The sequence below is a fragment of the Mustelus asterias genome, chromosome 8, assembly GCF_964213995.1.
Source record: "Mustelus asterias chromosome 8, sMusAst1.hap1.1, whole genome shotgun sequence".
Lineage (NCBI taxonomy): Eukaryota > Metazoa > Chordata > Chondrichthyes > Carcharhiniformes > Triakidae > Mustelus > Mustelus asterias.
Window position 1 is genome coordinate 135,898,068 of NC_135808.1, and position 21,365 is coordinate 135,919,432.

General features: G+C 47.1%; 1 protein-coding gene across 2 annotated transcripts in view; it reads right to left on the reverse strand.

The window, feature by feature from the left end:
- Positions 1-662: 662 nt before the first annotated feature.
- The window catches only part of acadm (acyl-CoA dehydrogenase medium chain), a 56,667-nt gene continuing 35,964 nt past the window's right edge, over positions 663-21,365 (reverse strand). For both annotated transcript variants that reach the window (XM_078219021.1, XM_078219022.1), the window contains 7 exons: positions 20,001-20,081; positions 19,772-19,902; positions 13,656-13,764; positions 13,224-13,364; positions 12,087-12,182; positions 5,924-6,172; positions 663-1,054 (listed from right to left, as the gene is read on the reverse strand). In XM_078219021.1, coding sequence (XP_078075147.1) covers positions 983-1,054; positions 5,924-6,172; positions 12,087-12,182; positions 13,224-13,364; positions 13,656-13,764; positions 19,772-19,902; positions 20,001-20,081 — 879 coding nt within the window. In that variant the 3' untranslated portion in view covers positions 663-982. The remainder of the gene's footprint in view (positions 1,055-5,923; positions 6,173-12,086; positions 12,183-13,223; positions 13,365-13,655; positions 13,765-19,771; positions 19,903-20,000; positions 20,082-21,365) is intronic.

Here is a 21,365-nt window from a genome sequence, read left to right on the forward strand (position 1 = left end):
CGGGAGGAAAAACAGAAATGCAGAGTATTTCTTAAAATAAATGGTGGGAGCCACGGAAGTGTTGAATTTCAAAAGGACTTTGGTGTTCTTGTTCATGAGTCACTGAAAGCCAACCTGCAGGTACAGCAAGTAATTAGAAAGGCAGATAGTCTGTTGACCTTTATTTCCAGAGGTTTGGAGTACAGGAGTGAAGATTTCTTACTGCAATTGTATCGAGCCTTGGTGAGACTGCACCTGGAGTATTCCCAGCAGTTTTGTCCTCCTTACTGCAGATGTACTTGCCATAAGGGGAGTGCAGCATGGGTTGACTAGAATATAATTCCAGGGGTGGAGGGATTGTTCTATGAGGAAAGATTAAATAGACTGAGCATTTATTCCATAGAATTTAGATGAATGAGAAGTTGAGACTTATAAAATTCTGACAAGAGGTGACAGTGTGGATAAGGGGGTGGGAGGTGACTCATGTGGAGCATCAACACCAGTATGGACGGGGTTGGGCCGAATGGCCAGTTTCTGTGCTGTACACCTGATGCAGTTTGATATGGAGTCAAGTCTTGCATGTGAGAAGCATGGGTAGGTTGGTGAGATATTTTCCAGCGAGCAGGGCACTAGGTAAGGAAGAACAACTGCTTAAAAAAGCCAAACGATTTAGAGACCAAACAGACATTTTACTGATGATTTTATTTTAAATTATTTGTATCTAGATTATTATTTGATTGTAGTCCACCCCTAAATTCACAGTTCCAAAAAGCCTGGAGTGCCCCATCTTTGAAAATTGCCTAGACAGCTAGACAATGTTAGCAGATATAAAATAAAGGCTTTGGTCATCGGCAAAATCAACTTCAATTGGGCGGCAAGGGGTTTAACCCTTTCCCCTGTTGCATAGAAAGAAAACTGGGGTTGTGTGGGGAGTAGTGGGAATTGCATTGTTAACCATTGAAACGATATGTGGTTAGATTACAGTATTGAACACGCGGCTCCTTCACTGCTTGTATTTCTCAATATGTTCCCGTGCAATGATCAGTCTCTGGATCTGGGCAGTGCCTTCGTAGATCTGGAAATATAATTCACAGTCTGTTTTAAATGATCAGAAATTGCAGTAAGATGATTTACTTCACACAATGCCACAGAACAATGACGATCAAACAATAAATGATTCATTGTAAGAACTTAATGCATGAGGAGCAATAAACTGTCATAAACAACTTGCTTTGTATAGCACCTTAAATGCAGTGAGACACCCCAAGGTGATCCATTGGGAAATAAATTGGACAAAACTTGACTGCAAAATATGTTAGGTTTTCAGCAGTTTCTAAACAGCTTGCTCGTTTTCTTAAAAGCCAATACTTGCTCGTCAAGTTTTTTAAAATTCATTTGTGGGCGTCGCTGGCTGGCCAGCATTTACTGCCCATCCCTAGTTGCCCTTGAGAAGGTGGTGGTGAGCTGCCTTCTTGAATCGCTGCAGTCCATGTGCTGTGGGTTGACCCTCAATGCCGTTAGGGAGGGAATTCCAGGATTTTGACCCAGCGACTGTGAAGGAACGGTGATATATTTCCAAGTCGGGATGGTGAGTGGCTTGGAGGGGAACTTGCGGGTGGTGGTGCTCCCATGTATCTGCTGCCCTTGTCCCTCTAGATGGTAGTGGTCATGGGTTTGGAAGGTGCTGTCTAAGGATCTTTGGTGAATTGCTGCAGTGCATCTTGTAGATAGTACACACTGCTGCTACTGAGTGTCGGTGGTGGAGGGATTGCATGTTTGTGGATGTGGTGCCAATCAAGCGGGGCTGCTTTGTCCTGGTTGGTGTCGAGCTTCTTGAGTGTTGTTGGAGCCACACCCATCCAGGCAAGTGGGGGGTATTCCATCACACTCCTGACTTGTGCCTTGTAGATGGTGGATAGACTCTGGGGAGTCAGGAGGTGAATTACTCACTGCAGGATTCCCAGCCTCTGACCTGCTCTTGTAGCCACTGTGTTCATGTGGTGAGTCCGGTTGAGTTTCTGGTCAATGGTAACCCCAAGGATGTTGACAGTGGGGGATTCAGTGATGGTAACACCATTGAATGTCAAGGGGCGATGGTGAGAGTGTCTCTTATTGGTGTTTGTCATTGCCTGGCATTTGTGTGGCACGAATGTTACTGCCACTTGTCAGCCCAAGCCTGGATATTGTCCAGGTCTGGCTGCATTTGAACATGGACTGCTTCAGTATCTGAGGAGTCGCGAATGGTGCTGAACATTGTGCAATCAGCGAACATCCCCACTTCTGACCGTATGATGGAGGAAAGGTCATTGATGAAGCAGCTGAAGACCTGAGGGACTCCTGCAGAGATGTTTGAATGTGGAGATGCCGGCGTTGGACTGGGGTGAACACAGTAAGTCTCACAACACCAGGTTAAAGTCCAACAGGTTTATTTGGTAGCAAATACCATAAGCTTTCGGAGCACTGCTCCTTCGTCAGATGGAGTGGAAATCTGCTCTCAGTGCAAACAGACAGAATCAAGTTGCAGAATACTGATTAGAATGCGAATCCTACAGCCAGCCAGGTCTTAAATGTTTGAAGCCATAATTTGAATGTCATCTTTTTTTTATTCTTGGGCCATAGGCATCGCTGGCTGGCCAGCATTTATTGCCCATCCCTAGTTACCCTTAAGGTGGTGGTGAGTGTCTCGCTCGGCCATTTCCGAGGGTAGTTGAGTCTCAACCACATTGCTGTGGCTCTGGAGTCACATGTAGGCCAGACCGGGTAAGGACAGCAGATTTCCTTCCCTTGCATCAGGCGCAGGGACGGACGGGATGTTAAACTAACTGCTCCCAAATTGTCATGGTCGATTTTAATCCCTCAGCCATTGGAATGGCGTGTCCATCTCTGTTCATCAAACTATCAGAAGCCAAGGTCTTGGGAAGGAAGCAGAAGTTATTTATTAGAATGGGACCAGGGATGAGGGCATTCAGTTATGGAGAGACTGGGGCAGATAGAAATCTCGAGAGAGGCAGTGAGGATCAGCCACAACTCTCGAGGGAGGCGGCTGAGGAGCAGTCACTCTGTGAAACAGGAAGGAATCTTTTTAAAAAATCCTTTAAATCCCAAAATGGTCCATCAGAGTGGGGTCCGAGAAAACCCCCAGCTTCGTGATTCAGCTATTTTCTAACAACTTAAATTTATAATTTATCAGACAATTAATCAGATCTGGGGAGATAAAATTAAAATGAACTTTAATAGTGGGTGTTAATGTTTAAGGACTCCACATTTTTATAAAGCTCCAGCCCCTTCATATTAACTGAAGTCCCGTGTCCCCGTAACCATTCGAATAAAACATCTACTCCGTCCCCATTATTCAGTTAAAATCTGACATGTCGATAAGTTAAATAAATAATAAAGCAAAGGGACAGATAAACAGGGAGTGGAAGTGAGACAGCAGCTTTTTTTAAAAAAAAGTCCCTAATTATTAATTGAATAAATAAAACACAGGTCATCAGGACAGGTGGTGTGCCACAACTGCAGAACGGTGGTTAGCGCTGCTGCTTCACAGCGCCAGGGAGCTGGGTTCGATTCCCGGCTTGGATCACTGTCTGTGTGGAGTTTGCACGTTCTCCCCGTGTCTGCATGGGTTGCCTCCGGGTGCTCCCGCTTCCTCCCACAGTCCAAAGTTGTGTGGGTTAGGTGGATTGGCCATGCTAAATTGCCCCTTAGTTTCAGGAGGACCAGTTAGGGTAAATACATGGGGGATATGGGGATAGGGCCTGGGTGAGATTGTGGTTGGTGCTGTCTCGATGTGCCGAATGGCCTCCTTCTGCACTGTAGGGATTCTATGATTCATTTGGGAGTTTGTGGACAGCATTGTGACCCCAGACAACCACATCTGTGGTAAGTGGCTGCATTGTCAGGAAATTCAGCTCCGAGTTGCTGATCTGGAGTCTAAAATGTAGATATCATTGGGTGTCAGGGAGGGGAGGGTTACCTGAACACTGATCCAGCAGACAGGTTACATACATCCCTTAGGTGAAGCAGCGGGAGAGGTCCGGTTAGTGACTATGGACAGGTGACTGGAGCAACCAGAGCAACCAGTAGTGCAGGTGCCCCAGCCTTGACCCTGATCCAACAGGTACAACGTGCTGGCTGCCAGTTTAGGGCAAACTCTGGAAGATGGGAAAGCGGCCATTGGACTGTCAGCACTGAAAAGCAATGTTTCAGTGCCAGACTTTTGAATTTGATTTGATTTATTATTGTCACATGTATTAACATACAGTGAAAAGTATTGTTTCTTGCGCGCTATACAGACAAAACATACCGTTCATAGAGAAGGAAACGAGACAGTGCAGAATGTAGTGTTACAGTCATAGCTAGGGTGTAGAGAAAGATCAACTTAATGCGAGGTAGGTCCATTCAAAAGTCTGAGAGCAGCAGGGAAGAAGCGGTTTGGGCGGGGGCAGTGAGAGGGGGGGGGGTGTGGGCGGCGGGGGCACGAGGGGGGCCGGGAGCACGTGTGTGGGGGAGGTGTGCATGGGGCGATTGGGTATGGGGCCTAGTGAGGTGCAGCTGGGATGTCATGAGGGAGTCCGTGGGGGACCAGGAACAGTATTCGAGGGTGTGCAGGAGTAGTTGTGTTGTGGGGTGGTTGGGGGAGGATTAGTCTGAAGTTCAGAAGGGTGGTCAGGGGGTCCATGGGGGATTCTGTTGGGGTTAGGGTGGGATTTGATACTAAAACTCAGACAGAGGGAAAGCTATATTTCTGGGGTTTGCAGCCACACTCCGGAATTCCTAAGTGCTTGCTGCACTGTGACAGGGTATTTACCTTGGATAAGAGATGGGAAAAATGAAGAGTTGTGGCAGTGTTGATAATAGAGTATGTGATAAAGACAGGAAAGAAAAATAATTTTAGTTCCACCCAAATGGATTCTACTTGATCTTGAGTTGAGCTACCCCGATCTAAAGGAATTCTAGAATCATTCAGTGCTGAAGAGGCCCTTCAGCCCATCGAGTCTGCACCAACTTGCGAGAAACACCTGAATTCCCACCCAATCCCATCTGCCAGCTCTTGGCCCATTGCCCTGAATGTTCTGGTGCACCAAGTGCTCTTTCAGGAGAAAAAAACATTGTGAGGAATTGTTTACAGGCCCCCGAACAGTCAGAGGGCAGAGTATAAATCGGGAAATGAGGGGCAGATGTAACAGGATAATACAGCAGTCTTACAGACTCTCATCTTTATCCAAACTAGGCACATCAGATTTGCAGCAATAGTGCAGAGGTCAGCTCATGGAATGCATTCAGGATTGTTTTCTGGAGGGGGGGGGGGGGAGTCAAGGAACCAATCAGGAAAGAGACTATCTTGTATCAGAGTTAATCTTGTCCTAAAGGGGCCTCCAGGGAAAGACTGATGAGATGCAAAGGGTAACAGTGGATCTGAGTCATGTAGCTAAGTCCAAAATTAGGATTTTAAATCTGAACAAAGCAAACTACAGAGGTATAAGGGGTTGGGTCACCGTCTGTGTGGAGTTTGCACGTTCTCCCCATGTCTGTGCTCTCCTCCGGGTGCTCCGGTTTCCTCCCACATTCTAAAGACGTGCTGGTTAGGGTGCATTGACCCGAACAGGTGCTGGAGTGTGAGGACACGGGGAATTTCACAGTAACTTCATTGCAGCGTTATGTAAGCCTTACTTGTGACTAGTAAAGAAAACTTAACTTAGCATCCCTCAACCAAGGTCATTTTAAAAACCGAGATTGTCTGGTTATCATTGCTGCTTACTAGAGCTTCCTCCGTGCGAATTGGGCTGCCATGTTCCTACATTACAACAATGAATACGCATAAAAGAAAACATTTCACATCAGTAAAACACTTTGGAGAATCCAGAGGTTGTGAAGAAATGCAAGTTCTCCCTGACGATGACACCGATATTTCCGTGTGAAGATTGGACTTTGTCTTCCTTACCTGGTAGATTTTAGCGTCTCTCATCAGTTTCTCCACCGGATATTCACTGTTAAACCCATTCCCTCCCAAGATCTGGACAGCGTCACTGGCAGCCTGATTGGCGATGTCGCCTGCAAAGGCCTTTGCTATGGAGGCGTAGTAAGTATTCCTCCGCCCCTGGTCCACTTCCCAGGCTGCTCTCTGGTAACTCAGCCGGGCTAATTCCACCTTCAGAGCCATTTCCGCCAGTAGAAAGGAAACCGCTTGATGCTGCACGGGGATACAGAGAGAAACCAGACACAGCTGAGGCAGGAGTTCAGATTCCCCAACCTCACTACCACCCCATACTGTTATCATTGAGTCCCTCCAATGCAGAAGGAGGCCATTCGGCCTATCGAGCCTGCACTGACCACAATACCACCCAGGCCCTACCCCCACAACCACTTGCATCTACTCTAGCCAGTCCCCTGACACTAAGGGGCAATTTAGCATGGCCAATCCACCTAACCCGCACATCTTTGGACTGTGGGAGCACCCAGAGGAAACCCACGCAGACATGGAAGAACGTGCAAACTCCACACAGTCACCTGAGGCTGGAGTTGAACTGGTTCCTTGGCGCTGTGAGGCAGCAGTGCTAACCACTGTGCCACCATGCTGCCCACCGGTGGAATCACAGAATCATACAGGATGTGGAGGCCACTGTGTCTATGTCGGAGTCAATTAGATACACTCCACCTGCCCTTTGCCCGAAGCCCTGCAAAGCTTTCCCTTCAAATATCTATCCAATTGCCTTTTGAATGTGACTATTGAATCCGCCTTTTACACAATACATTCCAGAACACAGAAACTCACAGTGTCCTCACTTCTCCCTCTGGCTTGTTTGACAAGCACCTTAAAGCGGTCTTCTCTGGCCCACGAGCCATTGGAAAGAGTTTCTCCTTGCCAACTATCTTCAGGAACTCAATCAGTGAATGTTACAGCAGAGAAGGAGGCCATTCGGCTTAGTACACCTGTGCTATCTTTATGGACAAGCTTTCCGATTAGTCCAACTCTCCTGCTCTTCCCCTCAGCTCTGCCAATGCTCCCTTTTCAGATTCTCGGTACTCTCGACCTTAACTCGCTGCACACAAAAACATTCTCATCTCCCTTGTTGGATCTTTCGCCAATTATCTGAAATGCGTGTCACCTGGCTGCTGAGCTTCTTCACTCTTTCAAAATCCCTCAATGACAAGTAGCTGTATCGAATTTCACTTAAGCTTTCTCTATAGGGAATTATGGAAGCAGATTTCTGTGTACAGGAGCTAAGGGCCAGCATCATTAACACTGTGGTGTTATTGGCCTGGGCCTGTTTCTGCTGTACCCTGGTGACTTGCTACTTCAATGCATCAAATCTCTCGGGACACCTTACACATGTTCTATTTCAGGTGCTGAAGGTTAGAACTGCAGCTTAATATTTCCATATGTAGAATTCTTTACTTGCAGAGACACAGATTAACACTTGCATTTCTAAACTCAACAACCGTGGTTTCAGTTACCCTGTACGGAAGCACAAGTGAATACCCCCAGTCAATGCGCACAACTGAACACAACCATCCAGAGGAGACCCTAGTGACCAAAGACAGAAGCTTGAGACTGGGAGGGGGAGGAGCAGAGTGGAGCAGAGGGGTTTCAGGAGAGCAATACACTGTTTGTAGGGAGTTTGCACGTCCCCCCCCCCCGCCTGTATGGTGTCCTCCAGTTTCCTTTCACAGTCCAAAGGAGTGTAGGTTAGGTGGATTAACCATGGTAAATGCACAGGGTTGGTGGGGGAGGCGGTGAGCCTGGATGGGATACACTTGCGGACAGTCAGTGCACGCTCAGTGGGTCGAGTGGCCTCTTTCTACACTATAGGGATTCTGTGGTTCAGGGTGAGGTGGTTAAAGGCTCTTGCACAAGCTGCGGGTGGGGTGAAGTGGTGAGAATTCACAGAAGGCCAGAGTCAGAAGGGCGGTGTCTCTGAACTGGGAAAGGAAGAGGTTGTCTAAATCTGACAGCTTTTGCACTCATTCCTTCTGGGCTCCAAACCACAAATTACCACCGAATTCACTCGAGCAATTAATCATCCTGGAATTTTAACTCCACGGCCTCTGCGGTTAGTCTAGTGTACAATAAATTCAGCACGAGGTTCCTTAACCAAGATGGTCCGAATGCTGCTCGGGAGAGAGTTCCAGGGTTTTGTTTCAGCCGCAGTGAAGGAATGGATATATTTTCAAGCCAGGATGGTTTGTAGGTAGCAGTGCTCCCATGCTCCTGCTGCCCTTGTCCTACCAGATGGCAGAGGTTGCAGGTTTGGGCTCATCACAAAGCTTATATTTCGGGAATATAATTAACCAGTGCTCAGCAGCTGCAGTTGTCACTGTCTCTAGGACTTTGTGGGGAGGTCCAAATGCTGGAGGAGCGACAGTAGGAATTTACTGGAAGGCAGGTTTTTAATGATAACAACTTGCATTTATATTTTGTCTTTAATAGAGTAAAATCTCCCAAGTTGCTTCATGGACAAACTGTGACACACAGCCAGCCAGATATTAGGACAGGTGATTCAGTCAAAGAGGTGGGTGATAATGGAGGAGAGGGAGGAAGAGACACAGAGAAGGGGGGAATTCCAGAGTTAGAACCATAGAACATTACAGCACAGAAACAGGCCTTTTGGCCCTTCTTGCCTGTGCCGAACCATTTTTGTGCCTAGTCCCACTGACCTGCACCTGGACCATATCTCTCCACACCCCTCTCATCCATGTACCTGTCCAAGTTTTTCTTAAATATTAAAAGTGAGCCCACATTCACCACCTCATCTGGCAGCTCATTCCAAACTCCCACCACTCTGTGTGAAGGAGCCCCCCCGAATATTCCCTTTAAACTTTTCCCCCCTCACCCTTAACCCATGTCCTCTAGTTATTTTCTCCCCGAGCCTCAGTGGAAAAAGCCTGCTTGCGTTCACTCGTATCCATACCCATCATAATTTTATACACCTCTATCAAATCTCCCCTCATTCTTCTACGCTCCAGGGAACAAAGTCCTAACCTATTCAACCTTTCTCTGTAACTCAGTTTCTCAAGTCCCGGCAACATGCTTGTAAACCTTCTCTGCACTCTTTCAACCTTATTAATATCCTTCCTGTAATTAGGTGACCAAAACTGCACACGATACTCTAAATTCAGCCTCACCAATGTCTTATCCAACCTCACCATAACTTTCCAACTCCTATACTCAATACTTTGATTTATAAAGACCAAAAGCACTCTTTACGACCCTATCTACCTGTGACACCACTTTTAGGGAATTATGTATCTGTATTCTCAGATCCCTCTGTTCTACTGCACTCTTCAGTGTCCTACCATTTACCTTGTATGTTCTACCTTGGTTTGTCCTTCCAAAGTAAAATACCTCACACTTGTCTGCATTACGTAAGGACATAAGAAATAGAAGCAGGAGTAGGCCATCCAGCCCCTCGAGCCTGCTCCGCCATTCAATAAGATCATGGCTGATCTGATAGTGGGTTCAGTTCCACTTACCCGCCTGCTCCCCATAACCCTTAATTCCCTTATTGGCTAAAAACCTATCTATCTGTGACTTAAACACATTTAATGAGGTAGCTTCTACCGCTTCATTGGGCAGAGAATTCCAAAGATTCGCTACCCTCTGGGAGAAGAAGTTCCTCCTCAACTCTGTTCTAAATTGGCTCCCCCGTATTTTGAGGCTATGCCCCCTAGTTCTTGTTTCCAATGTAAGTGGAAACAATCTCGATGTTTCTACCCTGTCTCGCCCCTTCATTATCTTATATGTCTCTATAAGATCTCCCCTCAACCTTCTAAACTCCAAAGAGTACAGGCCCAGTCTGCTCAATCTCTCCTCATAAGCCAACCCCCCCCATCTCCAGAATCAACCTGGTGAACCTTCTCTGCACCCCTTCCAAAGCCAATACATCCTTTCTTAAATAAGGGGACCAAAATTGTACACAGTACTCTAGGTGCGGCCTCACCAGCACCTTGTACAGTTGCAGCAAGACCTCCCTGCTTTTATACTCCATCCCTCTCGCGATAAAGGCCAACATTCCATTTGCCTTCTTGATCACCTGCTGCACCTGCAAACTGTGTTTTTGTGATTCATGCACAAGGACCCCCAGGTCCCTCTGCACAGAAGCATGTTGTAATTTTTCACCGTTTAAATAATAGTCCCTTTTCCCATTATTCCTTCCAAAGTGGATAACCTCACACTTACCAACGTTATACTCCATCTGCCAGATCCTCGCCCACTCACTTAGCCTATCCAAATCTCTCTGCAGACTCTCTGTGTCTTCCACGCAATTTGCTTTCCCACTCATCTTAGTGTCATCCGCAAACTTTGTTACCCTACACTCAGTCCCCTCCTCCAGATCGTCTATGTATATGGTAAATAGTTGAGGCCCCAGCACCGATCCCTGCGGCACGCCACTAGTCACGGATTGCCAACCAGAAAAGCACCCATTTATACCTACTCTGTTTTCTGTTAGATAGCCAATCTTCAATCCACGCTAACACTTTACCCCCAACTCCGTGCACCTTTATCTTTTGCAGTAACCTTTTGTGAGGCACCTTATCGAAAGCCTTCTGGAAATCCAAATACAATACATCCACCGGTTCCCCCCTGTCAACCGCACTCGTCACCTCCTCAAAAAACTCCAGTAAATTAGTCAAACATGACTTTCCCTTCCTGAATCCATGCTGCGTCTGCTTGATTGAACCATTCTTATCCAGATGTCCAGAAGCATTAAACTCCATCTGCCATTTTTCAGCCCATTTTTCTAGCTGGTCCAAATCCCTCTGCAAGCTTTGAAAACCTTCCTCACTGTCCGCTACACCTCCAATCTTTGTATCATCAGCAAACTTGCTGATCCAATTTACCACATTATCACCCAGATCATTGATATAGATGACAAACAACAATGGACCTAGCACCGATCCCTGTGACACACCACTAGTCACAGGCCTCCACTCAGAGAAGCAATCCTCCACTACCACTCTCTGGCTTCTTCCATTGAGCCAATGTCTAATCCAATTTACTACCTCTCCATGTATACCTAGCGACTGAACCTTCCTGACTAACCTCCCATGCGGGACCTTGTCAAAGGTCTTACTGAAGTCCATGTAGACAACATCCACTGCCTTCCCTTCATCCACTTTCCTGGTAACCTCATCGAAAAACTCTAATAGATCGGTTAAACATGACCTACCACGCACAAAGCCATGTTGATTCTCCCTAATAAGTCCCTGTCTATCCAAATATTTGTAGATCCTATCTCTTAATACTCCTTCCAATAATTTACCTACTACTGACGTCAAACCTACCGGCCTATAATTTCCCGCATTACTTTTTGAGCCTTTTTTAAACAATGGAACAACATGAGCTATCCTCCAATCATCCGGCACCTCTCCTGTGGATACCGACATTTTAAATATATCTGCCAGGGCCCCTGCAATTTCAACACTAGTCTCCTTCAAGGTCCGAGGGAATACCCTGACCGGTCCTGGGGATTTATCTACTCTGATTTGCCTCAAGACAGCAAGCCTTTAATCTGTATAGGTTCCATGACCTCCCTACTTGTTTGCCTTATTTCCATAAACTCCATGCCAGTTTCCTTAGTAAATACGGATGCAAAAAACCCATTTAATATCTCCTCCATTTCTTTTGGTTCCATACATAGCCGACCACTCTGATCTTCAAGAGGACCAATTTTATCCCTTGCTATCCTTTTGCTCTTAATATACCTGTAGAAGCTCTTAGGATTATCCTTCACCTTGTCTGCCAAAGCAACCTCATGTCTTCTTTTAGCCCTCCTGATTTCTTTCTTAAGTAGTTTCTTGCACTTTTTATAACTTCTCAAGCATCTCATTTGCTCCCTGTTGCCTATACATGTCATACATCTCTCTCTTCTCCTTGATCAGAGTTCCAATATCCCTCGAGAACCAAGGTTCCTTATTCTTATTCACAAGAATTGTTTAGAAACAAGGTCCCTGAATGGCCACCGATGGTGGAGGGATTCAAATCGGGGGATGCTCAATAAGAGGGTGTAGGACCGGAGGAGCTGAGTGAGATGGAGAGGGACAAGGATTTGAATGCAAGGATGAAAATTTTAAATTTAAGATATTGTTGTAATTCTTAGCCTTACCTCTGCAAGTAATCTTCCAAAGGTCTTCCTTTCCAAAGCATACTTGGTAGCTTCATCCAGAGCTCTCTGAGCTAAACCAACTGCTCCAGCAGCCACCTATAATGACAATCAGACTCTAATTACCAAGCACTGTGGACTGATGAATGCCATACCTTTTCTTGCACTTTGCGAGCCAGCATGCATCTTAAGTACATTTGGCTCAATGAGTAGCACTTTCATCATTGAGTCAAATCATGGGTTTACATTGTGTTCCAGGGACCTGAGGATAAAATCCAGGCTCCCAATGCAGTACCACACTCTTGGAGGGAGCAGTACTGAGGGAGTGTGCACTGGCAGTGCAGGCAATGAGGGAGCATTGCACTGTCGTAGGAAGCGGTGCTAAGGGAGGGCTACACAGCAGGAGTGAGTGGAATTGATGGAGTACATAGTTAAAGGACGAGTGTTAAACCAAGGTTTCATCTGCTTTCTAAGGGGGATGTAAAAGACCAGTATTAGCAGTGTGTTGTTGAGGGCGTGTTTTCTTCATATGTGCACCAACGTATGGGCCCCAACGTTTATAAATCCGAGCGCTTGGTAATATTTTGAACATTTCTCAGGGTTGAAACTGTTTAATTGAAAAATCTTTAGTTTGGGGCTCTTTACCTGTTTTATGAGACGCAACAATGCAAGAAAATAAATTTATTTTCGTTATTCCTTTTGCAGGGTTGTCCTGCACCTTTTCTTATTATAAGGTTTACTTACTTACCATTTTAGGAGGCACCGCGCTATTATTAATAGGTTATTACTCTAGATTGCAACTGCATACACTAATCCTTTTCATTCACTCCTGTACTGACATTTATTGGTAAATAGGAAATTTAGCCTCGCTCAACACCAACCGCTAAGAACTCAGGATCCTGTTAATTGAACATTTACATAGTAGCCCCTTATAACATCAAGCACATCCCAGGTACAGCTTTACTTAACTCAGCTGGTCAGAGAATATAGTTGTCAGCAGGGGGTGACATTACCATTGGTCACTCCAACAGATCCAATGTTATTAATGGTTACATTCTAACATGTCAAAGTGTCAAACATGCCCTAAAATGGTCCTTCGCAATACCCGAAAAATGTAATCGTGCAGAAACCTTCACTCACCGGTGGTCTGGTTTTATCAAACGCTCCCATTGCAATTTTGAAGCCAGCCCCCTCTTCAATGAGGACATTCTCCTTGGGCACTCGCACATCTTCAAAGACAATGCCTCTGGTATCTGAGCACCGCTGACCCATGTTCATCTCCTAGCTCAACAACAAACACCTCATTATTAACAAGACTTCATCTTCCTGTTGTCCCAATTTATGGTCATGTTTCTTAAAATTGTTAAGAGGGAGGATGGCCGGGGGGGGGGGGGGGGGGGGGGGGGGGGGGGGTGAACATTCTGGGAGGATGAGTTCAAAGGTGTTGAAAGGCCTCTCCGTTCAATCCTGGCTTATCACTGATCTACGGTTACACGTGCCCAACAATTACACGGCTCAAATCATTGCAACAAAATCATGACGTTTCTACATGAGCTAAATTTCACCAAATACCTTTCTTCCAATCTGGATTCCAGGGGAGTTGGCATCCACGATGAACCCGGTGAAGGCCTTGCCAGCAGAAGCTTTGGGATCTGGATTCGAGCGGGCCAGGAGGAAAAACCTCGAGCAAAACAAACGTTTCAAAATTACTGTTCACGTGCAAAATTATCCACTTCCAATTTTAAAAAGTTATCCGCATCAGTTATGAGGATGTAGTTTGTCGTTTTTAGTCTCCCAAATGCTACAGGGCACCTAGCGCCTGCTTTAGGCCCCAGTCAATCCTCTCCTGAGCCAGTTACGAGGTGGAGATGCCGGCGTTGGATTGGGGTGGGCACAGTAAGAAATCTCACAAGACCAGGTTAAAGCGCTGCTCCGAAAGCTCATGATTCCAAAAAAAGGCTGTTGGACTTTAACCTGGTGTTGTGAGACTTCTTACTGAGCCAGTTACTAAGAGATACAGCACTGACAACCCAGCCTCAGATTGTTCACTTGGATCCCTGTGCTACCAGCTACCACCCACACAGCTCTCATTGGGCAATGCCAACCGAAGAGCTCCCCAAATCGGCTATTTGATGTTACAATTGGAAATACAGTTTGCAGTTTAATTTGGAGCCCCATTCATATTCTTTCAAGTTAACACAGAAATTTAAACATTTATCAATCACTGGTTAGACCCCCAGCTGGAGAATAGTGTCCAGTTCTGGGCTCCACACTTTAGGAGGGATGTCAGAGCCTCGGAGAGGGAGCCTTACCCTCCTTACCTAGTAAGGAGACTTACTAGAATCTCTAGAATGAGACCAAGGATGATGCGGAGAGGGGAGAAACTGCAATTGTTCTCCTTAGAGCACAGAAGGTTAAGGGGAAATTGAATGGAGGTGTTTCAAATCATAAAGGGTTTTCATAAGAATGAATGAGATTGTTTCCAGAGGCAGAAAGGTCAGTAACCAGAGGACTGTGGTGCAGAGGCGATGGCCTACCACCAGCCTATTAGTCCAGAAACTGGATTTCCTTCCCTAAAGGACATCAGTGAACCAGTTGTTTTTTTCCGACAATCGACAATGGTCTCAGTAGAATGAAATGGAATCAGTAGATTCTTAATTCCACATTTATTTTTACTGAATTCAAATTCGACCATCTGCTGTGGCAGGATTCGAACCCAGGTCCCCAGAACATTAGCTGAGATTCTGGATTAATAGTCTTGTGATGAAACCACAAGGCCTTTGCCAATAAATAATTTCTGAGATGTAGTCACCATGTAGACAGTGGGTTCCCTCAAACAGAAATGAAGAAATGGAGGTCGGTCACCAGTGGAGTGCCCCAGGGATCTGTTCTGGGACCCTTGCTGTTTGTCATTTTCATAAATGACCTGGATGAAGAAGTGGAGGGATGGGTTGGTAAGTTTGCCGACGACATGAAGGTTAGTGGGGTTGCGGGTAGTCTGGAGGGATGTCAGAAGTTACAGAGGGACATAGATAGGATGCAAGACTGGACGGACAAGTGGCAGATGGACTTCAACCCAGATAAATGAGTAGTGGTCCATTTTGGCAGGTCGAATGGGATGAAGGAGTACAATATAAAGGGAAAGACTCTTAGTACTGTAGAGGATCAGAAAGACCTTGGGGTCCGGGTCCATAGGACTCTAAAATCGGCCCCGCAGGTGGAGGAGGTGGTTAAGAAGGCGTATGGTGTGCTGGCCTTTATCGATCGAGGGATTGAGTTTAGGAGTCCGGGGATAATGATGCAGCTATATAAGACCCTCGTCAGACCCCACTTGGAGTACTGTGCTCAGTTCTGGTCGCCTCATTACAGGAAGGATGTGGAAAAGATTGAAAGGGTGCAGAGGAGATTTACAAGGATGTTGCCTGGATTGAGTGGCATGCCTTATGAGGATAGGCTGAGGGAGCTCGGTCTTTTCTCCTTGGAGAGACATAGGATGAGAGGAGACCTAATAGAGGTATATAAGATGTTGAGAGGCATAGATCGGGTGGACTCTCAGAGGCTTTTTCCCAGGGTGGAAATGGCTGCTACGAGAGGACACAGGTTTAAGGTGCTGGGGGGTAGGTACAGGGGAGATATTAAGGGGAAGTTTTTCACACAGAGGGTGGTGGAGTGGAATTGGGTGCCGTCAGTGGTGGTGGAGGCAAACTCAATAGGGTCTTTTAAAAGACTCCTGGATGAGTACATGGGACCTAATAGGATGGAGGGTTATAGGTAAGCCTAAAAGGTAAGGATATGTTCGGCACAACTTGTGGGGCCGAAGGGCCTGTTTTGTGCTGTAGTTTTTCTCTGTTTCTATGTTTCTTTCTAAGAAACAAAGCAACAGACAATGTGTTTTTTAAAAAAATATTCCGATTCAAAACAGTGCTGTGGGATTTCTTGAATAAGCGTCTCATCTGAAGGACAACACCTCCACTAGTGCAGCGCTCCCTCAGTACTGCCCCTCTGACAGTGCGGCACTCCCTCAGCGCTGACCCCCTGACAGTGCGGCACTTCCTCAGCACTGACCCTCTGACAGTGCAGCACTCCCTCAGCACTGACCCTCTGACAGTGCAGCACTCCCTCAGCACTGACCCTCTGACAGTGCAGCACTCCCTCAGCACTGACCCTCTGACAGTGCGGCACTCCCTCAGCACTGACCCTCTGACAGTGCGGCACTCCCTCAGCACTGACCCTCTGACAGTGCGGCACTCCCTCAGCACTGACCCTCTGACAGTGCGGCACTCCCTCAGCACTGACCCTCTGACAGTGCGGCACTCCCTCAGCACTGACCCTCTGACAGTGCGGCACACCCTCAGCACTGACCCTCTGACAGTGCGGCATTCCCTCAGCACTGACCCTCTGACAGTGCGGCACTCCCTCAGTACTGACCCTCTGACAGTGCGGCATTCCCTCAGTACTGACCCTCTGACAGTGCGGCACTCTCTCAGTACTGACCCTCTGACAGTGCAGCACTCCCTCAGTACTGACCCTCTGACAGTGCAGCACTCCCTCAGTACTGACCCTCTGACAGTGCGGCATTCCCTCAGTACTGACCCTCTGACAGTGCGGCATTCCCTCAGTACTGATCCTCTGACAGTGCAGCACTCCCTCAGTACTGACCCTCTGACAGTGCGACCCTCCCTCAGTACTAACCCTCTGACAGTGCGGCATTCCCTCAGTACTAACCCTCTGACAGTGCGGCATTCCCTCAGTACTAACCCTCTGACAGTGCGGCATTCCCTCAGTACTAACCCTCTGACAGTGCAGCACTCCCTCAGTACTGATCCTCTGACAGTGCAGCACTCCCTCAGTACTGACCCTCTGACAGTGCGACCCTCCCTCAGTACTAACCCTCTGACAGTGCGGCATTCCCTCAGTACTAACCCTCTGACAGTGTGGCATTCCCTCAGTACTAACCCTCTGACAGTGCGGCATTCCCTCAGCACTGACCCTCTGACAGTGCGGCACTCCCTCAGTACTAACCCTCTGACAGTGCGGCATTCCCTCAGTACTAACCCTCTGACAGTGCGGCATTCCCTCAGTACTGACCCTCTGACAGTGCAGCACTCCCTCAGTACTGACCCTCTGACACTGCGGCACTCCCTCAGTACTGACCCTCTGACACTGCAGCACTCCCTCAGTACTGACCCTCTGACAGTGCAGCACTCCCTCAGTACTGACCCTCTGACAGTGCAGCACTCCCTCAGTACTGACCCTCTGACAGTGCAGCACTCTCTCAGTACTGACCCTCTGACAGTGCAGCACTCTCTCAGTACTGACCCTCTGACAGTGCAGCACTCTCTCAGTACTGACCCTTTGACAGTGCGGCACTCCCTCAGCACTGATCCTCTGACAGTGCGGCACTCCCTCAGTACTGACCCTCTGACAGTGCGGCACTCCCTCAGTACTGTGGACATTCTCTCTCCTCAGACTCTCTGATAGTCCAGGAATCTATTGATCTCAGACTGGAATACACCGACTGAGTGGACAAACGCAGCCAGATTCACAACGGAAAGGGCAGTGGAAACAGATTCAAAAATAACTTTCAAAAAGGAAATTGATTGAATGTTTGAAAAGGAAACAATTTGCAAGGCTGTGGTTAGAGGCGGAGAACAGCGGGGGCAAAGATAAAAGCAAAACACCGCAGATGCTGGAATCTGAAACTAAAACAGAAAATGCTGGATAGTCTCAGCTGGACAGAGAACAGCACCAATGTTTCAAGTCTAGATCACCCGCTCTGATAAAGGGTCATCCAGACTTAAAACGTTGGCGCTGTTCTCTCGCCACATATGGTGTCAGACCTGCTGAGATTTTCCAGCATTTTCTGTTTATGTTGGCACACTGGGACTAATTGGAAAGCTCTTTCTCTCCCACAGAAAGCTGTTGGGGGCAGTTTGTTAGATATGTTCAAGAGGGAGCTGGACGTGGCTCTTGTGGCGAAAGAGATCAAAGGATATGGAGAGAGAGCGGGAGTGGGATATTGAAAGTGCATGATCAACCATGATCATATTGAATAATCATGATTCAGATTCCTTTGACAAGGTGCCACATAGGAGAATGTTAAATAAGTTAACAGCCCATGGTGTTAAGGGTGAGATCCTGGCATGGATGACTGGCAGAAGGCAGAGTGGGGATAAAGGGGTCTTTTTCAGGATGGCAGCCGGTGACTAGTGGTGTGCCTCAGGGGTCAGTGCTGGGACCACAACTTTTCACAATATACATGAACGATTTGGAAGAAGGAACTGAAGGCACTGTTGCTAAGTTTGCAGATGATACAAAGATATGTCGAGGGACAGGTAGTATTGAGGGAGCAGGGGGGTTGCAGAAGGACTTGGACAGGTTAGGAGAGTGGGCAAAGAAGTGGCAGATGGAATACAATGTGGAAAAGTGTGAGGTTATGCACTTTGGAAGGAGGAATGGAGGCATAGACTATTCTCTAAATGGGAAAATGCTTAGGAAATCAGAAACACAAAGGGACTTGGGAGTCATTGTTCAAGATTCTCTTAAGGTTAACGTGCAGGTTCAGTCGGCAGTTAGGAAGGCAAATGCAATGTTAGCATTCATGTCGAGAGGGCTGGAATACAAGAGCAGGGATGTACTTCTGAGGCTGTATAAGGCTCTGGTCAGACCCCATTTGGAGTACTGTGAGCAGTTTTGGACCCCATATCTAAGGAGGGATATGCTGGCCTTGGGAAGAGTCCAGAGGAGGTTCACAAGAATGATCCCTGGAATGAAGAGCTTGTCGTATGAGGAACGGTTGAGGACTCTGGGTCTGTACTCATAGAATCATAGAAACCCATCGAGTCTGCACCGACCACAATCCCACCCAGGCCCTACCCCCATATCCCAACATATTTACCCACTAATCCCTCTAACCTACACATCTCAGGACACTAAGGGCAATTTTTAACCTGGCCAATCAACCTAACCCGCACATCTTTGGACTGTGGGAGGAAACCGGAGCACCTGGAGGAAACCCACGCAGACACGAGGAGAATGTGCAAACTCCACACAGATAGTGACCCAAGCCGGGAATCGAACCTAGGTCTCTGGAGCTGTGAAGCAGCAGTGCTAACCACTGTGCTACCGGGCCGCCCTCGTTGGAGTTTAGAAGGATGAGGGGGGATCTTATTGAAATTTACAGGATACTGCGAGGCCTGGAAAGAGTGGACGTGGAGAGGATGTTTCCACTCGTAGGAAAAACTAGAACCAGAGGGCACAACCTCGGGCTGAAGGGACGATCCTTTAAAACAGAGATGAGGAGGAATTTCTTCAGCCAGAGAGTGGTGAATCTGTGGAACTCTTTGGCGCAGAAGGCTGTGGAGGCCGGGTCATTGAGTGTCTTTAAGACAGAGATAGATCAGTTCTTGATTAATAATGGGATCAGGGGTTATGAGGAAAAGGCAGGAGAACGAGGATGAGAAAAAAATATCAGCCATGATTGAATGACGGAGCAGACTCGATGGGCCGAGTGGCCTAATTCTGCTCCTATGTCTTATGGTCTTATGGAATGGTGTGCAGGCTCGAAGCACCTGCACCTATTTTCTGTGTTTCTTTCAAAGAACCTGCACAGGCACGATGGGCTGAATGGCCTCCTTCGCTGATACAGATCACTAAGTTGCCACAACTCAATAGCATTCGAAACATACCAATTGGCCTTGCCTCCATTCGTGATCCACATCTTCTGACCATTGATAATGTACTCGTTGCCCTTTTTCTCTGCTCTGGTTTTGATCCCAGCCACATCGGATCCGGCACCTGGTTCAGTCACACAATAGGCCTGAGCAGAGAGAAGAGCTCCATTAGCCACGGCTTTGTGCTGTGGGGATTTTTGCTGCATTGAATGATCTTGTATCCATTACTTTTAGCTGCACTCACACACATCAGTGGCTCCTCAGTCATTCGTCCCAGGTACTTTTTTTTCTGTTCCTCACTGCCTGCGAGGATGACTGGCATTTGCTTGAAATGAGAAAGGTGAGAAGTTAAAGGTCGCGGTGTGCCGCAACGTTAAAAAAACGGACTCGCTGCTGAGCCAATTTTAAACTCGCTAAAGAGACAATAAACTATTCAAAACAGTCTCCACATCAAGAGGATCACTTCATTCTTAACCCCCTGCAACCGGAGAGAGTTTATTCTTCGTTCACAGGATAAGGATGTTCACGGAATACTACAGTGCAGAAGAGGCCCTTCAGCCCATCGAGTCTGCATCGCCGCATGAAAGGCCCTGACCCGCCTAATCCCACTTGCCTTGAATGTTATGTGCCAAGTACTCATCCAGATACTTTTTAAAAGGATGTGAGGCATCCCGCCTCCACCGCCCTCCCATGCAGTGCATTCCAGACCGTCACCACCCTCTGAGTAAAAAAGGTTTTTCCTCACATCCCTCCTAAACTTCCCACTCCTCAGTTTTAACTTGTGTCCCCTCGTAACTGACCCTTCAACTAAGGGTAACAGCTGCTCCCTATCCATCCTGTGCATGAAGTCCAGGATTTGTCACCCATCCCTTCAGTCAGGGCTGGTGAGCGTCCTTCTTGAACCACTGCATTTCCTGTAGTGTAGGTACACCCACAGTGCTGTTAGGAAAGGGATTCCAGGATTTTGACCCAGCGACAGTGAAGGAACGGTGATATATTTCCAAGTCAGGATGGTGTGTAGCCTGGAGGGGAACTGGCGGGTGGAGGTGTTCCCAGGTATTTGATGCCTTTGTAGAGGTGGTGGGTTCAGGAGGCAAGATAATTAGCAAAAGGACTGGGGGGGGGGGGGGGGGGGGGGTTAGAAGGATGAGGGAAAAGATGAGCTTTTTTTTTTAAACCTAATGAGTTATGATCTGGAATATTCTGTCCAAACAGGTGATGATGGAAGCAGATTCAATGGTAACTTCAAGAAGGAATTTGAACTGCTCGTTGAAAAGGGCTATGGAGAAACAGGAGGCATTGGGACTAATTGGACCAACCTATAAAAAAGCTGGCACAGGCTCAATGGGCTGAATGGCCTCTTGTGCTGTTAATCCCCTAATAGTTCAGCTGGTAAAATGGCCTCTTGTGCTGTTAATCCCCTAATAGTTCAGCTGGTAAAAGGTGGGTTTTATTATCAGAAGCATCAAAAGTCAGATTGCCAGTCTAGGCTGGTATGAGGGGGGTAATAATTGTTGCTGTGGAGAAAGGCAGAGCTGTGACTGGTGACAGGATTTTTGGGGTAAGAATTAGTTTTAAGTACTTTTCCGCGGGTGTTATTTATTTATTT